The sequence below is a fragment of the Trachemys scripta genome, chromosome 10, assembly GCF_013100865.1.
Source record: "Trachemys scripta elegans isolate TJP31775 chromosome 10, CAS_Tse_1.0, whole genome shotgun sequence".
Taxonomy (NCBI): domain Eukaryota; kingdom Metazoa; phylum Chordata; order Testudines; family Emydidae; genus Trachemys; species Trachemys scripta.
The window spans coordinates 84180570-84199082 of record NC_048307.1 but is presented as its reverse complement, the minus strand read 5'-3'; the positions used below and the strand labels follow the sequence as shown (position 1 = coordinate 84199082).

Here is an 18513-nt window from a genome sequence, read left to right as displayed (position 1 = left end):
CCCAGCGCCCTCACCCCCTGCACCCCAATCCTCTGCCCTAGCCCCGAGCCCCCTCCCGCACCCCAAACCCCCATCCTCAGCCCCACCCCAAAGCCCTCACCCCCCCACACCCCAACCCTCTGCTCTAGCCCGAACCCTTTGGCCCCACCCCCGCTCACGCATCACCTCCATATTGGTGCACATGACACAATTCATTCCGCACAGGGATGTAAAAAGTCGAAGGGAACATTGGCCCTAACTTCTTTAACAAGACCCTGATCTGACTGTGATTTTGTAGGCCGCACGTCACCTCAAGGTACCGTTTTGCTGGGAAGTTTGGTAAAAATCAGACAGAGTTTTAAAATGGGTGTTCTGGAATGTTCTGAAAATGTGGCTCTAGTTTACTTCTTCGCTGTTCTTTGAACACATTCCTTGGTTCAAAGCCTTACGACGTGGCCTTAATGGAAGGCAGAATCTAACCCACTGAGGTGTTTCTGCCTGCATACAACAGACGGACCGAATGATCAGCATGCAAAATGTTCCCTATATGTTTCCTCATCCAGCAACGATCATAGAATGAACTACCTCGTCGTCTATCATTCATGATAATTAAGGCTGCGATTTAGTCACGGAAGTCATGGTATCCAGGACTTCCAAACACCTCAGTGACTTCAGCCAGCACTGGCTGGGAGCTGCGGGGTACCCCTGCCACCTCAGGGGGTGGGAGCACCCACCAGCTCCTGGCCACCATGGGCAGCAAAGAGGATCCCCGCAGCTACCATCCACCACGGGCGGCAGGGGGACCCCCGTAGCTCCTGTTCCTCCTGGCCGCCGCAGGTGGCAGGGGTGATCCCCACAGCTCCCGGCTGCCACAGGTGGCAGGGGGGACCCCCTCAGCTTGGAGCTGCCAGCGGAGGGGGACCCTGAAGCTCCCAGCCCCCCTGCAGCTGCTCAGGCCCCCCTTTTTATCACAGATATTTTTAGTAAAAGTCAGGGACAGGTCCTGGGCTTCCGTGAATTTTTCATTATTGCCCGTGACCTGTCCGTGACTGGTACTAAAAGTATCTGTGACAAAATCTTAGCTTTTGTTGTTTAGGCTGCTAGTATGGGATAGAAATGGAGGGATTAGAGATGGCAGGTTAGCAGAGTGAAGTACTGAGAGCAGGAATCTGAGGAAAGGGGGTTTGTGGAGGAGTTTAAAGGACTGGAATTTCTGATGATCTGTGTGAATTATAGACAGTCCTAATGTTACTGACACATTGAAATTCCTCATAATACTGTAAGCAGAGTCGGGATGAGCTCTACCCTGACATCTGGTGGTGAATTATGGCGACTGTGGAAAAGAACTCCAGGGGCTGATCTTGTTTGCATAGGCACACCCACCCGCCTGGCATGAGACAACAGCAACTGATAGCGGTTACTTTGGATGGGGTGGGATCCCCAGTTTCTCTGTTATTGGGGCAGGAGGAATAAAGTGTTGTTACCCTGATTATGTGAATCAAGGACAATGAAACTGTTTTATGACAGAGGATCTCACCATCACCTAAGTAGCACTCGCTAGACAAGGGACATGGGTTCCACAACCCAGTGACTTGAGAGAGGATGGAGATAGGTATTTGTACCTGATGGTATGAGCCCCTTTTGAGGACCTGAAACACCAATTGCACCATCTCCTCTCTCCACTGTTGAATGTCAGAGCTAACTTTGATCCTATTCGGAGTCTAGTTACAGGCTACTGAGCTGAATTCACTTTGGGCCAATGGTGCACCAGCACTGGGATTCCCCTACTATGAGCTGAAATCACAAAAGAGCTAGTTACTGAGATCACTGAATGCTGTGTTAACTAGTGGGGGAGCCTGAAGCTATATTGCTAAGGGGCTGGCGGTGCAGTTTCCAGAGATGGCTGGAGGAGCGGCGTGGAGTCTTGCGGGGATGGTTGGAGTGACCCAAGGAATGGCAAGCGGAGCTCTTTGTGGGGACGGCAGGAGTGGCTCACAGGTTGGTGAGCGGAGCAGCTCGTAGAGCAGAGCAGTTTGTGGGATGGCAGGAAGGGGACTGGCTTGTGGTGAAGGCTGTGGCGGAACCCCACGGAGAGATGGCCCGCGTACCTCCCTTTTACTGTGGGGCTGCACTGACCAGGGACAGAGACTTCTGGGGTTTGTTGGACTTTTGGGACTTTGGGTGGTTGCTGGACCCAAGAGACTTTGGGGGTGTTGGACTTTGGGGACTCTGGGTGATCTTTGGGTTGCTGGATTCAAGAACTAAGGGGAAAGGACATGGCTCAATTTGCTGAGGGTCTTTTGCTCATGGTTTGTGTTAGGAATCCTGTTTTTGGTGGTTTTTTTTTTTTTTTTCAATTTATTGCTGATGTCGTTTACCTCATGTTATTAAACATTTTCTGCTACACTCAGACTCCGTGCTTGCGAGAGGGGAAGTATTGCCTCTTAGAGGCGCCCAGGAGGTGGTATGTAATTGTCACTGGGTGGGGGCTCGAGCCGGTTTTGCATTGCGTTATTGAAACGGAACCCCTAGCTACAGAACCCGGCCCTTGTTGCTGCCAACTTAGATGGGCAGAAGGGTTACAATACTGCTGTCACCGTGCGAATGCTGTGACGAACAAGGAGCCGCCCTGTACATGTCTGAGCGCTGTGTGTTGGCCTGGCTATCGGGACAGGGTTTGCTGTATGAATACATTGGGGAGCCTGTCTGGATTCAGGCAGGAAGGAGATGAATGGCTCCAGATAGCCACCTAATAATTTGCTTTGATGGCTCTGTCTCCACCTCTGGCTCAGCCAGAGATTACCAAGGCCCTGCAAACACAGGAGAACAAAGAACCCGGGTGGGTTTTAAAAGGAGCACTCTCTCAGGGAGATAAAGAGAGCTAGGAGGGAACCAGGCTCGGTCGCTGGTGCCCACTGAGGGAGTGGGGTGTGTGTGTGTGGAAACACGAGGCCTGCTAGGTCGCCATCATGGGATAGGGAGACTCTAGGTAATAGACGGTTTGTGATTTTAAAAGCCTGTCATCTTTAATGCTTTGTTCCTGCTTTAAATAAACAATACCTTGGTTTTAAGGGGTGGTTTTGGGACTCTGTGTATCACTGGTCACAGACCCCTGAGAGGAAGAACTGCAGGTGCCCAAACCCCGTCAGCCCTGTAGGGTAAGGCAGTTGTATAGGTGGGATGTAGTACCTAGGCCCTGGTCAAGGAGTGGGAGAATTGCAGAAGTGCACCTCAAGCCAGGAGAGGCCATAAGGCCTGAGGGGCTGCACTCAGAGACCGCAGAAAGGGGACACAGGCACTGGTTTATTGTGGAGTCATGCCACAGCTAAGGCTGTAGTCAGCTCCCCACTATAAGCCCAATTTTCAACACCTGGGTCCAGCCCAGCACAGGACCCAGAGGAGAGAAGTAGCCAAAAGCAACCTTTGCCCTCCCCCAAACAACAGGGCTGGTTCGTGGCAAATCCAGCAGCTGGGAACTGCCGCAATGCCAGGGTTCCCTATCCCATCACTCTAACACACATAAGTAACCAGACAAACCCATCACACATATGGAATTGCAGAACTACTAACTGTGGTATGTTACCTATTGCTTAAACCAGCCTCTGTACCAGATGACTGGAGGCAGGTAATATGATGCCAGTTTTTAAAAAGGGCTCAAGAGGCGATCCTGGCAATTACACACTAGTAAGCCTAACTTCAGTACCAGGCAAACTGATTGAAAATATAGTAAAGAACGGTATTATCAGACTCATAGATGAACATGATTTGTTGGGGGAAGAGTCAACAGGGCTTTTGTAAAGGAAAATCATGCCTTACTAATCTACTAGAATTCCTTGAGAGTGTCCACAACCACGTGAACAAGAGTGATCCAGTCAATACAGTGTACTTGGACTTTCAGAAAGCCTTTGACAAGGTCCCACACCAAAGACTCTTGAGCAAAGAGTCATGGGCTAAGAGGGAAGCTTCTCTCATGGATCAGTAGAAAAGGGTAGGAATAAATGGCCAGTTTTCACAGTGGAGAGAGGTAAATAACGGAGTCTCCCAAGGATCTGGGACCAGGGCTGTTCAGTATGCTCATAAACGATCTGGAAAAAGGGGTGAACAGTGAGGTGGCCAAGTACAAAATTACCCAGATAATTAGGGATGTAACCACATGATGTGGATGTCCCTACACCTCTGACTGCCGGATGCTTGGACTGGATGACAAGAGATGGATCACTTTATAATTGCCCTGTTCTGTTCATTCCCTCTGACGCACCTGGCACTGTCCACCGTCGGAAGACAGGATACTGGGCTAGATGGACCATTCTTATGTTCTTAGAGATCTTGCAAAACTGCATGACTGGGCAACAAAATGGTGGAAGAAATTCATTGTTGATAAGTGTAAAGTAATGCACATTGGAAAACATAATCCCAGTTATACATATAAAATGATGGGGTCTAAATTAGCGGTTACCTCTCAAGAAAGAGATCTTAGAGTTATTGCAGATAATTCTTTGAAAACGTCCACTCAACATGTGAAAAAAGCTAACAGAATTTTAGGAATCATTAGGAAAGGGATAGATAATACGAGAGAAAATATCATAATGCCACTATATAAATCCATGGTACGCCCACACCGTGAATACTGCATGCAACTCTGATCACTCCATCTCAAAAAAGATATATTAGAATTGGAAAAAGTACAGAGAAGCACAACAACAATTAGGGGTCTGGAAGAGCTTCCATACGAGGAAAGATTAAAAAGACTGGGACTGGTCATCTTAGAAAAGAGATGTCTAAGTGGGGCTATGATAGAGGTCTGTAAAATCATGACTGGTGTGGAGAAAGTGATTAAGGAAGCATTATTTACTCCTTCACATAACACAGGAACCAAGGGTCACCTAATGAAATTAATAGGCAGAAGGCTTAAAACACACAAAAGGAAGTATTTCTTCACACAACGTATAGTCAACCTGTGGAACTCCTTGTCAGGAGATGTTGTGAAGGCCAAAAGTATAACTGGGTTTAAAAAAGAATTAGATAAATTCCTGGAGAATAGGTCCATCAGTGGCTATTAGCCAAGATGGTCAGGGATGAAATCCCATATTCTGGACGTCACTAGCCTCTGACTGACAGAAGCTGGGACTGGACGACAGGGGATGGATCACTCGATAATTGCCCTGTTGTGTTAATTGCCTCTGAAGCATCTGGCAACGGCAGCTGTTGGAAGACAGGACCCGGGGCTCGATGGACCATTGTTCTGACCCAGTATGGCCGTTCTTATGATCAAAATGACAAACATTAAACGGCAAACACTATAGGTAAAACATGCTCATTAGCAAGGTCTACTTAGACCTGCATAAATGACACAGCACATTGACTCAGACCCTGAGCCCCAATACAATCTGTTTGTATCAGTGGGGGGCAACAGGGACAGTGGGGGGTAACTGCTGGATGGTGTCATGCTCTGGTGATCCCCAGCCAACATTGTACAAATTACAGCAGCTCTGAGGCCCTCGTCCCAGGATCAGGGAGAAGGCCGTAAAGGCAGAAAATGTATGGAGCCCTGTCACACGTTAATGCACTCTTGTGATAAGTTGGCTTTGAAATCTTTAGATCTAATTAAATAAATAGCATATCATTTATTCAATGCATAACAACAACTTGTTATTATCTCAGCAAATAACAAGGGGCAATGTTAAGATTGGACAGGCAGGTGTAGCTAGTAATCCGCTGAGATGTCATGAGCCGTGATCTCTATTTCCATCCAAAGCAGAAGAAGATTTCTCGGTCCTCAGCTGCAGCTGCTGAATATTTGCAAAAGCTCCCAATTTAGAGGTTCTGTCATTCCATCTCTTCAAGCCCCAATTATTTACTGATGCTATAGGACGTCATGGTTACATTAAGAGGGTCACATCTGTTTTTTAGACATGTTACTTAAAACATGACAGTTCCTTTGGAGTATTTATGAACTATCAGGCAACGGCTAGAGAGACAAGGCAGGTGAGGTAACACACAGACCTCAAAAGCTGGTACCTTCCCCCACAGAAGCTGCTCCAATGACAGATATTACCTCACCACCTGGTCTCTCTAATGTCCTGGGACCGACATGGCTGCATACGACACCCGGAGACAGCCATCTGTGAAAGCTCTGGGTGTAAAACATGGACACCACGGATTCATGAAGGGGAAAAACATTAATAGCTGCCAATATGCCAGCACTCGTATCTGAATCCATTAGCCAATGCCACTTTGATTAAATGCAAAATCAAAATCAAAGCTCCTTATTTAAATTCGGCGTAAGAGGGAAGTGTAATTGTTAACTCAGAAGAGGCCCAGATCCCTTTGCTTGCTGAATGAGAGCAGGAAGTTGCTGATAGCTCCCTGGAGAAAGTTTACTCTGACATCGTAACTGCTACCAAATATCCACTGATCTCTGTTTGGGGTCTCGGCAGCACAGGAATGTAAAAGAAGGTGCAGACTTTCCTTTGGCTTCAAATCTACACCACAGCAAGTGAGAGAGGACCATCTCTATGCCTTCCCTCGAGCTATTCCTCTTACATCACACTACACTGTTACCCCTTCTTGACACGGCTGAGACTTTTGCGGGCTAGTTGTGCTCACCGATGGGTTATTCTGCTGTCTGCTGGCATCCTTCACTCATTGCACAGACAATGTCAGAGACTGGCCTATGGATCTCCTCGCCTTGGAACTTGGGGGAGCTTGGAATCCGGATCTGAATTTTTGGCCTTATCACAAAACCTCATAACCGCGTATAATCAGCAATTATTGCAGCCGTCATTGAGCTCTCACGTTTTTAATATCAAACCTGGAAGGCCTCCTGTTGGCACACAGCGCGCAGAAATGAAGCCATTTTTCATTCTAATCAAAAAGCTCTTAATGGACAGTACTGAGTGCTTAACGGACAGTGCTAATTGCTTCTTGAAATCACCGGCAGGCTTCAGCACAAGACTAACCTTGTGCCAAGCTCAGAGGGGATGGTGCTATTGGGGTGAAACTTGGACAAAATATTATCATGCTTGCAGCATTATAGGCTCACGTGGGCACTGTGGGGTCCGGCTGTTTAGGGCATTATTTCTATTGGACAGATCACCTCTCAATGCCTCTACAAAGAAGAGCTTCGGCGTGTAATTAGAGAACTGCACAGTGCCATGGGGCGACCACAGGCAAATAACACACTGGGTTTGAGAACAGCTGACAATCCCCCACAAAAATCCCAGGCACTGTGGCAGTCATTAAAGGCCATATGATCCCCTATGCAGGACAAGCCCACATGGGAGCAGGGAACGTCACGAGTCTCCATCACACTGGTTCATTGGCAGGGCTGCGTATGCCCCCCCACCCCGAGGTACATACGTGACCCTCATCACTGTTCTATCCGAGCCCTGTTATCACACCTGGGGTTGCCCCACGTTCCATAAAGCAGTGGTGCCCAAACTCTGCCCGTCACCCCCGCCCCCACCCGTAATGGAATCGGTCCTGGCCCCGCTTTACTGCACAATCGGCTTAGCAGAGGAGCTTGGGCTGAAGGCGAAGCTGGGGACAGAACTGGGGATGGGGAAGGAGCTGGGGCTAGAGGCGGAGTTGGCCTGGGGGTGGAGAGGGAATGAAGGCAGAGCTGGGCTGGGGGCAGAGCGGGGTGGAGGTGGAGCAGGGGATGGAGGCGGAGCTAGGTGGGGGCGGAGCAGGGGCGGAGTGGAGCTGCAGCTGGGGGCAGAATTGGGCTGGGGGCGGAACTGGGCTGCAGTGGAGAAGGGGGCGGAGTAGAGCTGCAGCTGGGGGTGGAGCTGAGCTGGAGGCGGGGCTGGGCTGGAGGCGGGGCTAGGCGTGGGGCGGAGTGGAGCTGCAGCTGGGGGCAGAGCTGGGCTGCGGTGGATCAGGGGCGGAGTGGAGCTGATCTGGGGGGCACTTGTTCCCTGCCCCATGTGGAGGCTGGCCTGGGCCCTGCACCCTGTGCCCCTGAACATTCCTCTGTGCCTCCCACGAGGGGTGCACCCCACAGTTTGGGGACCACTGCCATAGAGAAATTGTGAGGAGCATCAGAGGAGCCTACGCAGCTATGGACCGCCCCCACTGAGGGCTACTCAAGAACAATCCTCCAGTATCTCTCCCCACAGCCCCCCCAGAGCCCAACGCCTGAGGATTAGGGGCCGCAGGGCTTCCAGGAGATCAGGCCATAAAGCTGTGGCTCTCCCCCGTGGCCAGTTTCTGGTGAGTTTGGCTACCTTCCGCTCAGAGAATGGTAACCTATAGGCCTAAGCCATGGTGCTCACTCTGAGTGCAACTCTGTAAATCTGGTTATAGTTAGTAACATGCGGGTGGTGCAGTGCTCCAGCCCTGCCTATTGCTCGCTCCCCACGCACTTCTCCAGTGAGCCTGGCCAGCCATCGCCCTTTTATACAGCATCACGCCCTAAACGCCCCCCATGCGCTTTTCAGAAATAGATCCTCAGAAACAGCCGGAGCCGTGGAGGCACCTCTTGGGCTTATATTTGCTCCATGAAATGCAGGGAATACAGGAGAGTATTTCCCGTGACTGCAGGCACTACAGCTCGGAGTCAATTTACAAGAGATGTACACGGCGCCGTACATGAAGATGTCAGTGTTTAGCTCTTGTGGCCATCATGCTAAAATCCCAAGATGTCTCAGCGTTATTGTTTCGGACAGGCTGGATTTTCTCTGATTCCATGTCCAGGTGTTGAGCTGTTGCTCCAGGTGTGAGCTTTCTCTTTCTATCAATCCACTCAAGTGATGGGTTTATTATTTTTACCCACGGCGCTTGCGATGGCTTCTGACCGTGCCATGCAAGGACGCAGGAGACAACCCCCATGCTTATGGGTGCACTGACTTATTCAGTGTAACACACATTAATTGGGGAAAGTAGACTGCTTGTATAACCTGTCCGTACCAGACGTCATGCCCAAGGTGAGCTATGGAGGTAGAAGGAGTGATGCTGATTTATATCAGTTAAGGATTGCTTAATATTTACATCAAGCGACAAGACTGGCTTAGCAAATATCCATACCAATACCAAATCCAAAGCCCTGTTTGATAGCAAACAGCACATAAAAATATCAGCAAAGCTGGGGTGGGGAGATTCCACCAGCCCTAACCAGGATCTGCAGCCCAGAGCCCACCTCCTGCTCAGGGACTACAGCATTATCGGTGCTTTCTGATTTGCACAGTTGTAACATTTTAGGGTGTTTCCATCATCTCAACACAAATCTCAGTTATTGTCCTTGTGTTTCAGCCCCACACAGCAGAGAGGACGTCACCTGAAATACATGTCAAAGCCATACCGGCAGCTAGTTTCTCTGATTAGATCACGAGAATTTGAGTAGTGAACAAATTGGTTTTAAATCCAGATTAGAGTGAAATCCATCTCAGTGTGACAAGGGTGAATGGTCAAAAGTAAAAAGCATTCTCCGAACAACCTCAACCCAATCTCCTGCACAAAGCGACACATAAATCCCCAAACTAATCGCGTCTGAGATTCTGGACACAGCTTGAGAAAGTGGAAAGATCTCTGTGTTTCCACTGTGACCAGGCTCTATTTCCGACAGGACGGAAGCGTTGCTACACAGAGAATACTCCCTAACCACAGGCCAGATCCCAAGATCTAGCCTTGAAGTGTCGGGTGCAGCTCAGGATTTGGGGATACAAAGGTGATTGGTCCCAGGGCTAGTTCCCAAGGCTGCTCTGCACTATGTCAGAGGACCACCCTGGAAGCCATAAATTGCAGGGACAGAAGGATGCCAGGTCGATCCCCTTTACCTGGGCTGCATCGCCTCGGCTGGAGAAGGGGATAGGAGCAAGGATGGCAGCCCTGGCCGGATTTCCTCACACAGACTCTTATGTCCTACTGATTTTCAATGGGATCTAGGCTCCTAAATCACATAAGCACTTTTGAAATGGTTACACTTTGTCTTTATTCCTTGGCTTGGTGCCCTGAGCACTTTGGCTAGATGGGAAGGGATTAGGGGAAATGCTATTGGGGTTTTTTATTTTTTTTACACGTTCTGAAACAAATCAACTAAGATTGGGATGCAGCCAAAAAAATGAAAATAGAAGTTAAACATATAAGTCACAGAAAGAAAATGGTCCACATTAATATAAATTAAATGTAGCATCTTTTAAATAGTAGATTAAATATTAAATGCACCATCCGTGATGTAGCACTGTTCCTGTCAGACAACAAATCTCAGAGCAGCCCAATATGATAAATGCTTTCTCACAGCACAGTCCCATTTTAATTTTCCTCTGATTCACATCTAATGTTTAATGTATCTCTATAAACCTCTGGGAGAGGAGGGGATTGGCAGAATGGAATATTCCATAAAGATTTAGCATACTGAACTGAGACAGGATTTGAGTGTCACTGGGAACGGAGCTGGGTCACAAAGAGATTTTGATGATGATGATGATGATGATTTTGCAGAAAAGAGATGATCTTCACAGTTGGACTCTTATATTCCACTCCCGTGATTCCTGACTCCTACGGATAATCGAAAAAGACACTTCACACAGGCCACGCTGCTGACCATTCCCATAGTTCTGCCTGCTTGTTGAATACATTCTTCAGTCAAGGACTACGTAAAAAGCCAAGTGATTTATATGTTTAATTCCCACTTTTCTTCTATTATCTATCGACTCCTAAGATTTAACATATTCACATCTTCTCAAAGAATTTGTTTTGTTTAGAAATGAGTTTGCCCCCTGACGAGATTACGCAGCCACTTCCCCTGCTGGAATGCTCCCAAACTGCTAATGTCACTGGTGAACCAGTGTTCGAGTCCCTCGGCACCTTACTTACACACACACACTCTGACAGTCTGAGGATGGGTCCCCCTGTCAAATCAGGCAGGCAGACACACGCACTTTTTGAAGTACACAAAAAGGGAACAGTGTTATTTCAGTAAGAATCTTTTACAACAAAGCTTGTCCCTCCGTGTGTCGGAGAAAGGACCTTAATGCTCACACGGCTCTCTGCTAATATTACCTGCCAGCCTAGGTCCCTTGCTACAACCTGCCAGCAACCAGTTATACTCTAGCTCCCTCTACGGGCTCCTTGCCCCCACACACTCGCAAAACCCTACCTGCTCAGGTGAACTCCTTTACTGGTACAATGTCACAAACTAAACCAGGAAGAAAATTAAACATCGTGTGCCTGGTTCTCATCTACACACCTCTGACAGTATAAAGGGGACTTAAAGTGGGTGTGAGAACAGGAGTGATGTAAATGGGCCTCAGGCCTGGTCTACACATAGAAGCGAGGTTGACACAGCCACGGCGCTAAGGGGTGCGAAAAACCCACACCCCTGAGTGCCGTCACTATGGCGACCTAACTCCCAGTGTAGACGCAGCTAGGTCAATGGAAGAACACGTCTGTCGAGCTCGTTCCGGTCATGTGGGGAGGAGGAGTTCCTGCACATGAAGGAAAACCCCTTCGACGGCTGTAATCTTCATCTCCAGTAAGAATTGACACGGCATGCCTACGGCACACAGCGACGCTGCTATAGCACTGGTAGCACAGACATGGTCTTTGAGTACGTGAGACTCGGGCCCTGTGCTTTTCCAAAGTGGGCACCGTCCCATGGCACGTGTACCATTTCCTCCTTTTACCGCGTAGGCACTGCAGCTGGCATGCAGCATAAAAAGGCAAAGCCTGGAAGAAATCCAGGGCACCTTCCCAAGGATTCTGAAGTGCCTCAGTTGTCTCCATTACCTTGGCCGTGTTTCACCAAACCAAGCTACAAACCCATGCAATCACAGCTCGTTACAAAACCCGTACTTCACACAGCCGTGTTCCAACAGGAGCCCGCAGACTGATTCAATGTCTTCAGCCAAAGAGGTGGGACTGACAAGAGAAAACGTGAGCCCGTGTCTCACAGGGAGGAAGGGAGAGCGTCCCAGACAGATGAGGCAGCAACCGCAAAAGAGCGGCCCCCCGTTGGGGATGGCGATAGGGCACAGGCCAAGGCTGGAGCGGCCGGTTAAGGAGCGTGAATGGATGTAATCAGGTCAGAGTGGGGGGGAAAAGCAGCAAGTCTGTGGAGAGTTTTGAAATGCTGCAAAGCAATTGTGAACAGGCCTGGGAGACTGAGAGGAGGCTGGGGAACGTGCCCAAAAGGGAGCGGGGAAACAACTGTACCATGATCCTGCTTCCTGAAATTCACAGGAAAGGCTTCTAAAGGCGACGGACGAAGGCCCAGAGAAAGATTTCCACAGAGGCGAGATCAAGGGGACGTCTCTCTCTACCATCGTCGCATACCGAAACGTTTATATCAATGACTGATACTGCCAGAGGCTGGCTGCAGGGACTGCTGTTTCAAGTACCAAGCTGCAGTCACATGAAATGAAAGCTCACGGTCCCAGTGATGTGTAACGTTCATCTTCCCCCCGACTAACAGCCCAGCATTGGCTTGGATCGATGACACGTCATAATTAATTAAAATAATGATTTAAAAACAACAAGTTCCAAGACACTGAGGGTTTGTCTACAGCTAAAACGCTCCAGTGGCACAGTTGCAGCGCTCCAGTGTAGACACTACCTACACTGACACGGGGGGTTCTCCCATCAGCAGGGGCAATCTACCTCCATGATCTACATGGGGACATAGGCCAACTTGACAATGCTGCTCGGAGGTGGGGGGGGGGGAGAGGGGAGAGGAGGGAGTGGATTTTCCACCCCCCTGAGCAATGTAGTGAAACTGACCTAATTTTCTCATGTAAATCAGGCCTAAATATGGGATGGATTCAAAATTCGTGTCTCTAGTTAACACTAGCCAGAAGCGTCAGACCCGTGCAGACGGCAGTGTCTGGATATGACCAGAGAGCCCTGAGTTGAAGGGTCCATCTACACAGCAGCTGGGGGATAGAGTCCCAGCTCAGGCAGCGGTACACACAACATCTCTGCTCGAGCTAGAATTTCAAAACAGCACCGTGGCCACAACAGCCTGGGCAGTGGCTTGGGCTGGCTGCCTGAGTGCAATCCCCTGCCGCCCGTGCACCTGTGGCCACGCTGCCATTTTTCGTGCACTCGCTCGAGCCGAGCCGTTGTGCGTACATCTACCCAATCCAGGAATGCCACCTCCCAGCTGTCGGGCAGACATACCCTAAATGTGATGGCCATGAAGTGGGAATAGGGTGACCAGATAGCAAGTGAGAAAAATCGGGACAGGGGGTGGGGGGTAATAGGAGCCTATATAAGAAAAAGACCCAAAAATCGGGACTGTCCCTATAAAATCAGGACATCTGGTCACCCTAAGTGGGAAGAAGGGAGAAAGGGGAAAGTAACTGTGAGGCTCTTTCAGTGAATTCTCTATAGTCACTATCACCAGACACTGGACAACTTAATCAAGTGGAGTTTGAGAGACCAAGAGGCCGGAAAACTGCCAGTTTGTGGAAGTGCAGATTGTGTACGTTAATGGGCTTGATTCTGCTCCCTCTGAAGAGTACAGCAGTCCTGACACTGACCTCACTGGGGGCAGGACGGTGACCAATGTTTGAATATCAAGGAGACTCCATCAAGAGGTGCCACTGGATACCACAGAGACAGTCTCTGCAGGATGCCTCAGCTCTGTGCCAAACTGGATTTAATCCTTAGGTCAAATCTCCAAATTACTTCATGGACAGTAAAGTCACTGACTTAAAAGCCAAGCTGTGCGGAGAGGGGGCATTCCATTTCAGGGAGGGGTTCAATACTCCAGAATTTTGTTCCATTTCAGGATTCCTTGTGAAGGGGATGGAGCCCTGGCTGCCCCAGAGCCATGGACCCTCGGAGTCCTGGGGTTATCTCTGGGGCACTTTGGCACGTGGGCTGCCCAGAAGCCAGCCAGCATGCTGGCAGAAAATCAGGGAGGTCTGAAAACCTGCCTGGGAAGGCACGGTTCCAATAGAACTCCACTGAAATCAAACCATCTCCATACTTCACGTGTTTATTCCTGTATCAAGCACCTGCATAACTGAGTCTCTCAAATGTGACACACTGGAGGTGGTTGTTAGCCCAGGAAAAAAACAACCCTTCCTGCTTCTAAGTGAACCAGCGTTAGCTCTTCTGGAACCGGGAATGACACACCATCAGTTAATCAGCTTTTCCTCTCTAGGGAACAAGAGCTGAATGTGCAGAAGGAGAATACCTCTGGATTCTGCTGATCGGAGTCTGATCACTAGTAGATGATGATGGCATCTCCTCCTCCTTAAATTAGGTAGCTGATCAGACTGGGCATCAGTGCAGAGACCAGTCCGATTTTATTTAATTATATCAGTATGATTCCCCCTTTCTCATTTTTCCCCGGGGGGAGGGGGGGGGCAGCATGCCCCAGATTCTACTAGTCTGGTAATGCTCTCGACGATAAGAGAGATCATTTTTATTTATTACACTGCATCTCTCTTGCTGCTTCCATCTCTTCTAGTAGGAACATTAATGTGGATGCTGGCCAGAAAATTACCCAAGTGAACTCTATTTAGCTAATAAGAAAATGTCAGAGCAACTCTCTTAATGTCTCTGCTCTTCTTATGTGCTGGTGGCACATTGTAATAAGGTCTCTTAGTGACTCTCACATATTCAGCATCAGGGTATCAGTGTAATTGACTTCAATGTTTTTTCCACTCTGGCTACAGCCACATAGTCACGGCTCCTGATTAGAATTTGAGATGGCACCAGAGTGCAGCGTCTCACTATCTCTGCTGGATGTTGGCAAGTGTGACAGTGAACTAGCCTTCTTCTGTAGGCATCCAGCACCCTACAGGTCAACAAAACATCCTGGCCACAGACTGACTGACACCAGGGTGCAGAGTGACTGACAGCTTGCAGGCTTTCTGACTGTTGTTGATGTTGCTTATGTCAGAGTCAGCTCCCCTGACCCCTCAATGGGTGTTGAACTCTGTGGTTCCCCGGGCATGCTGAATGGGATCAAATAAGTTTAAACCTGTTTTAACAAAGTGTGGTTGAACTCACTTTGGCTTTTTCTCAGCTAGGAAATGGTCCCTAAGATTTCCCACTATTGCTAATGTTGCTTCATCTCCATCTCGCTGAGGCAGACGAGATGTCGGCAGCGGCTGGAGTTTTACATATCAGGTTGCGGGGTAGGCCTGCTTTCAGAGGGCAAGTTGGAACAGTGTCCAAAACGCAGGTGGCACCTCCATGCTGCTCTCAGCTGTTCAGCCCAACCAATGGTAGAAACTAGCACTTTTAGGGATGCTCCCACCGAGAAGCTGAGCAGCTGATAGCAACAGAGGGAAAATCGAAGGACAAAAGGCTAATGTAAAGAAGGCCTTTGAAGGGGGAGTCCACCACAGTTTGGGGCTTAACAAGTGTTGAACTTGGTTGATCCTATCCATGGAGTTCAACACCACCATGGTGGGCAGAGGCGCCCCACAGTCAAACAGAGCAGAGTATTCGAGAAACTCCTCCAGCTGTCTTACTATCTGCCTACTCTCGGTACTTACATGGTCCCCAGTACCACAGTATCTGAGCAACTCACAAGCTTCAATGTATTTACCCTCACAGCACCCCTGCGAAAAAGGCAGTGCTGTTATCCCTAGCCCAATTCACAGAGGGGGAACTAAGGCACAGAGAGGCTAAGTGACTTGCCCAGGGTCACACAGGAAGTCTGTGGCAGAGCAGGGAATTGACGCTCCCACGTCCCAGGCTAGTGCCCTGACCAGTGGCCCTGGTATTCTCAGCAATGTTTGGAACTAGTGACACCCTGAATATCCACCTCTGGAGCAAGGCAACAGCTAGAGAATTACTCTTTGGGGACGGGCTAGTTTTAAGCAGATGTGGAGAATAAGCGTTTCTGAAAGGGACAAGCATAAGGGAGCCTAAAGGCGAGGAACATGTAAAGTACAGCTCTGCTGTGGGGAATGCCAATGCTGAGCCAGGAAAGACAAGGGCTACTAGGTTAACACGGCCCAAGGTGACAGTCGTTTGGCAAACCAAGAAAACTGAGCTGACAAAGTAATTCATTTGTCCCAACTCTGCATTGGCCTCTCTCTGTAGTAAGTGCTAACTGCTTCATAAATCCAAAACACAGGGCAAGACAATGCCAGTGAATGGGGCAGGCAACCCAGCCCAAACATTAGCACTTTTACTTGCACTGTCAGGCATTTATGCTGTATAAATTCACTTTAAATAACTGGGAGACCCCCATAGGGTAAAGACACGGACGTCACGCACTTATTCGCTGTCTGCTTTAAGCTGTCACACATTCATAAACATGCAATGGAATTCTATGGGACACATCACAGCTCAATGAAATGACCATGTTACCAAAGTCAATAAAAATCATTTTGTAAAGAAAACTAAATTATGGGCCAGGGAGCGCTGGGTATTGAGCCCATCTGTGGCGGATCAATACCTATGGATCTCTCTCACATTTTGTCATTTCCTCAAAAATAAATGTTGCTGCAAAGGATGATTAAACATTGTCCTTTCACGTGTCTTCATTTAAACTGACTTTCCTATGCAGTACAACACTGGAGTTATGAACTGACCAGTCAGCCACACACCTGAGTTGGAACCAGAAGTGCACAATCAGACAACAGCAGAGACCCCCCAAAAAAGGCAAATACAGAACAGTGCTGTGTTAAATGTAAACTGCTACAAAAATAAAGGGAAAGTTAAAAAATTATTTGACAAGGTAAGGAAACTGTTTCTGTGCTTTTCATTTAAATTAACATGGTTAAAAGCAGCATTTTTCTTCTGCATAGTAAAGTTTCAAAGCTGTATTAAGGCAGTGTTCGGTTGTAAACTACAACCATAATGTATTGTTCAGAGTTACGAACATTTCAGAGTTACGAGTAACCTCCATTCCCGAGGTGTTCGTAACTCTGAGGTTCTTCTGTAGTCTCCTTAAATACTCTGGTGGCTACATTTCTCAGCAGCACCCAGAACCAAACCTTTATGCCATTTTTAATCCAAGCTATCAAAGGGGCCGCTAATCAGGCCTATCCCTTGAAGAGGGCCTGCATGCCATATACAGAACATGTCACTATCGCATGGCCTTGCAAATGACGTGTCAGGCACTATGATGGCGAGGATAAATTGCTGTACTTGGAACCAATCAATGTAACCTTTGCAACTTGTCATTTGCTAGTCATCTGCAAGACTGAAAATCTAACAGAAGAAAAAAGCTTTTAGAGATGAGCTTTACCTTGCATGGGTGTGGGTCAACTCCGTATGTCTCCAGGGTCTGGGCTTTTCTTAAAAAATTTAACTCTGAAGTAGCTGGTGTCTGACCACTGGAGGAAAGAAAATCAGGGAAAGGTGTGAACATCAGGACCAGTCATTATGTTCACTGTTTCCATTAGCAATACCGGGCATCAAATCAAGCAGATTCCTTTGACTTCATTCAGCCAGCATATTGAATCTAAAACAGGATCGTGTAAAAGGACTCGGCTCTCAAGCCTGTCCTTCCCGTTCTGCAAGCTGGACTTCAGCAGTACAGAAGACAGGCTCCCAACACTCAGAAGGAACAGAATAAAGGAGCCTCTGCACAAGGTAAGGTTTAATTAAATACAATCAGCCCAGGCTGCGATAAGCAGTTCACTTGGTTGCGGAGCATTATAAGCTGAAACAGCCCATTTCATATCAGTTTTTCAGGTCCCTTTTATGATGTCACATCAAATGACGTAACATCGATACATGTGTCTGAGGTTAAAAACAAATACCGAACTCCCTCTTAGGAAGTGCGAGAGCTGGTAAAAGCAAGCTCAATAAATTATCTCTGGACCACGGACAGCGCATTACTCCTTCCCCCAGCACCACAGGAACAGCTTTACTATCTCTGGTTTCCAGGATGCCCATTCTGGAGTCTTATCTTGCCGGCAACCTTGCAAACCTTATTGCCTGGGTCACCTTCACACAGTTTTGAGAATGGACTTGAAGTGTAGTAGACTGTGGCTTGTCACATGTCGTAAACAAAGATACAGCTAGTATAATGGGAATATCATAATAGGAGGATATCTTACTTTTATACAGCACCTCATCCCAAAATAGGATGTGAATAATAGAGCAGACAGCTGAAACTGCAGGGGGAATTTAGGAAGGCAGACTATATTTATCCAGGATGAAATATAGTTACCATCCCTGCTCGATAAGAAAAAGCCATGGGATCTTTAATCAACCCTTAAACTGGGGCGAGTTCAAGACTCAGCAAAATAAATATATAAAAGTCAGAGACTCCACCTGAGCTGGGCCCCGGCGCGTGAGGAGATATTAGGAATCCATTGATACAAACTGCCTGAGCCAGACATTTCTGTTACAAACTAACGACATTCCTTTGTTGGGAAATGATATTCCCAGCACTCCACTGAGACCACTTTAGGCCCTTTCTTTAATTCTACAAATGGTCGAGACCTCAGTCTGAAATCTCATCGGACGGATGTTCAGTGGAGAAGATGAATAAAAAAAGATTTCAGGTTTTTTATTCTTCTTTGATTATCTACATTTTAAAGCACTTTTGGTAATTTTTTTATGCAGTTTTATTATGTTCCTATTTCAGCAAGTAGAGGTTTGGTATTAGATGCC

General features: G+C 48.0%; 1 protein-coding gene across 3 annotated transcripts in view; it reads right to left on the bottom strand.

Annotated features, from left to right (window-relative positions):
- FRMD5 (FERM domain containing 5) overlaps positions 1 to 18513 on the bottom strand; it is an 86371-nt gene that overhangs the window by 38892 nt on the left and 28966 nt on the right. For all 3 annotated transcript variants that reach the window (XM_034782834.1, XM_034782833.1, XM_034782832.1), the window contains exon 6: positions 17138 to 17225. In XM_034782834.1, coding sequence (XP_034638725.1) covers positions 17138 to 17225 — 88 coding nt within the window. The remainder of the gene's footprint in view (positions 1 to 17137; positions 17226 to 18513) is intronic.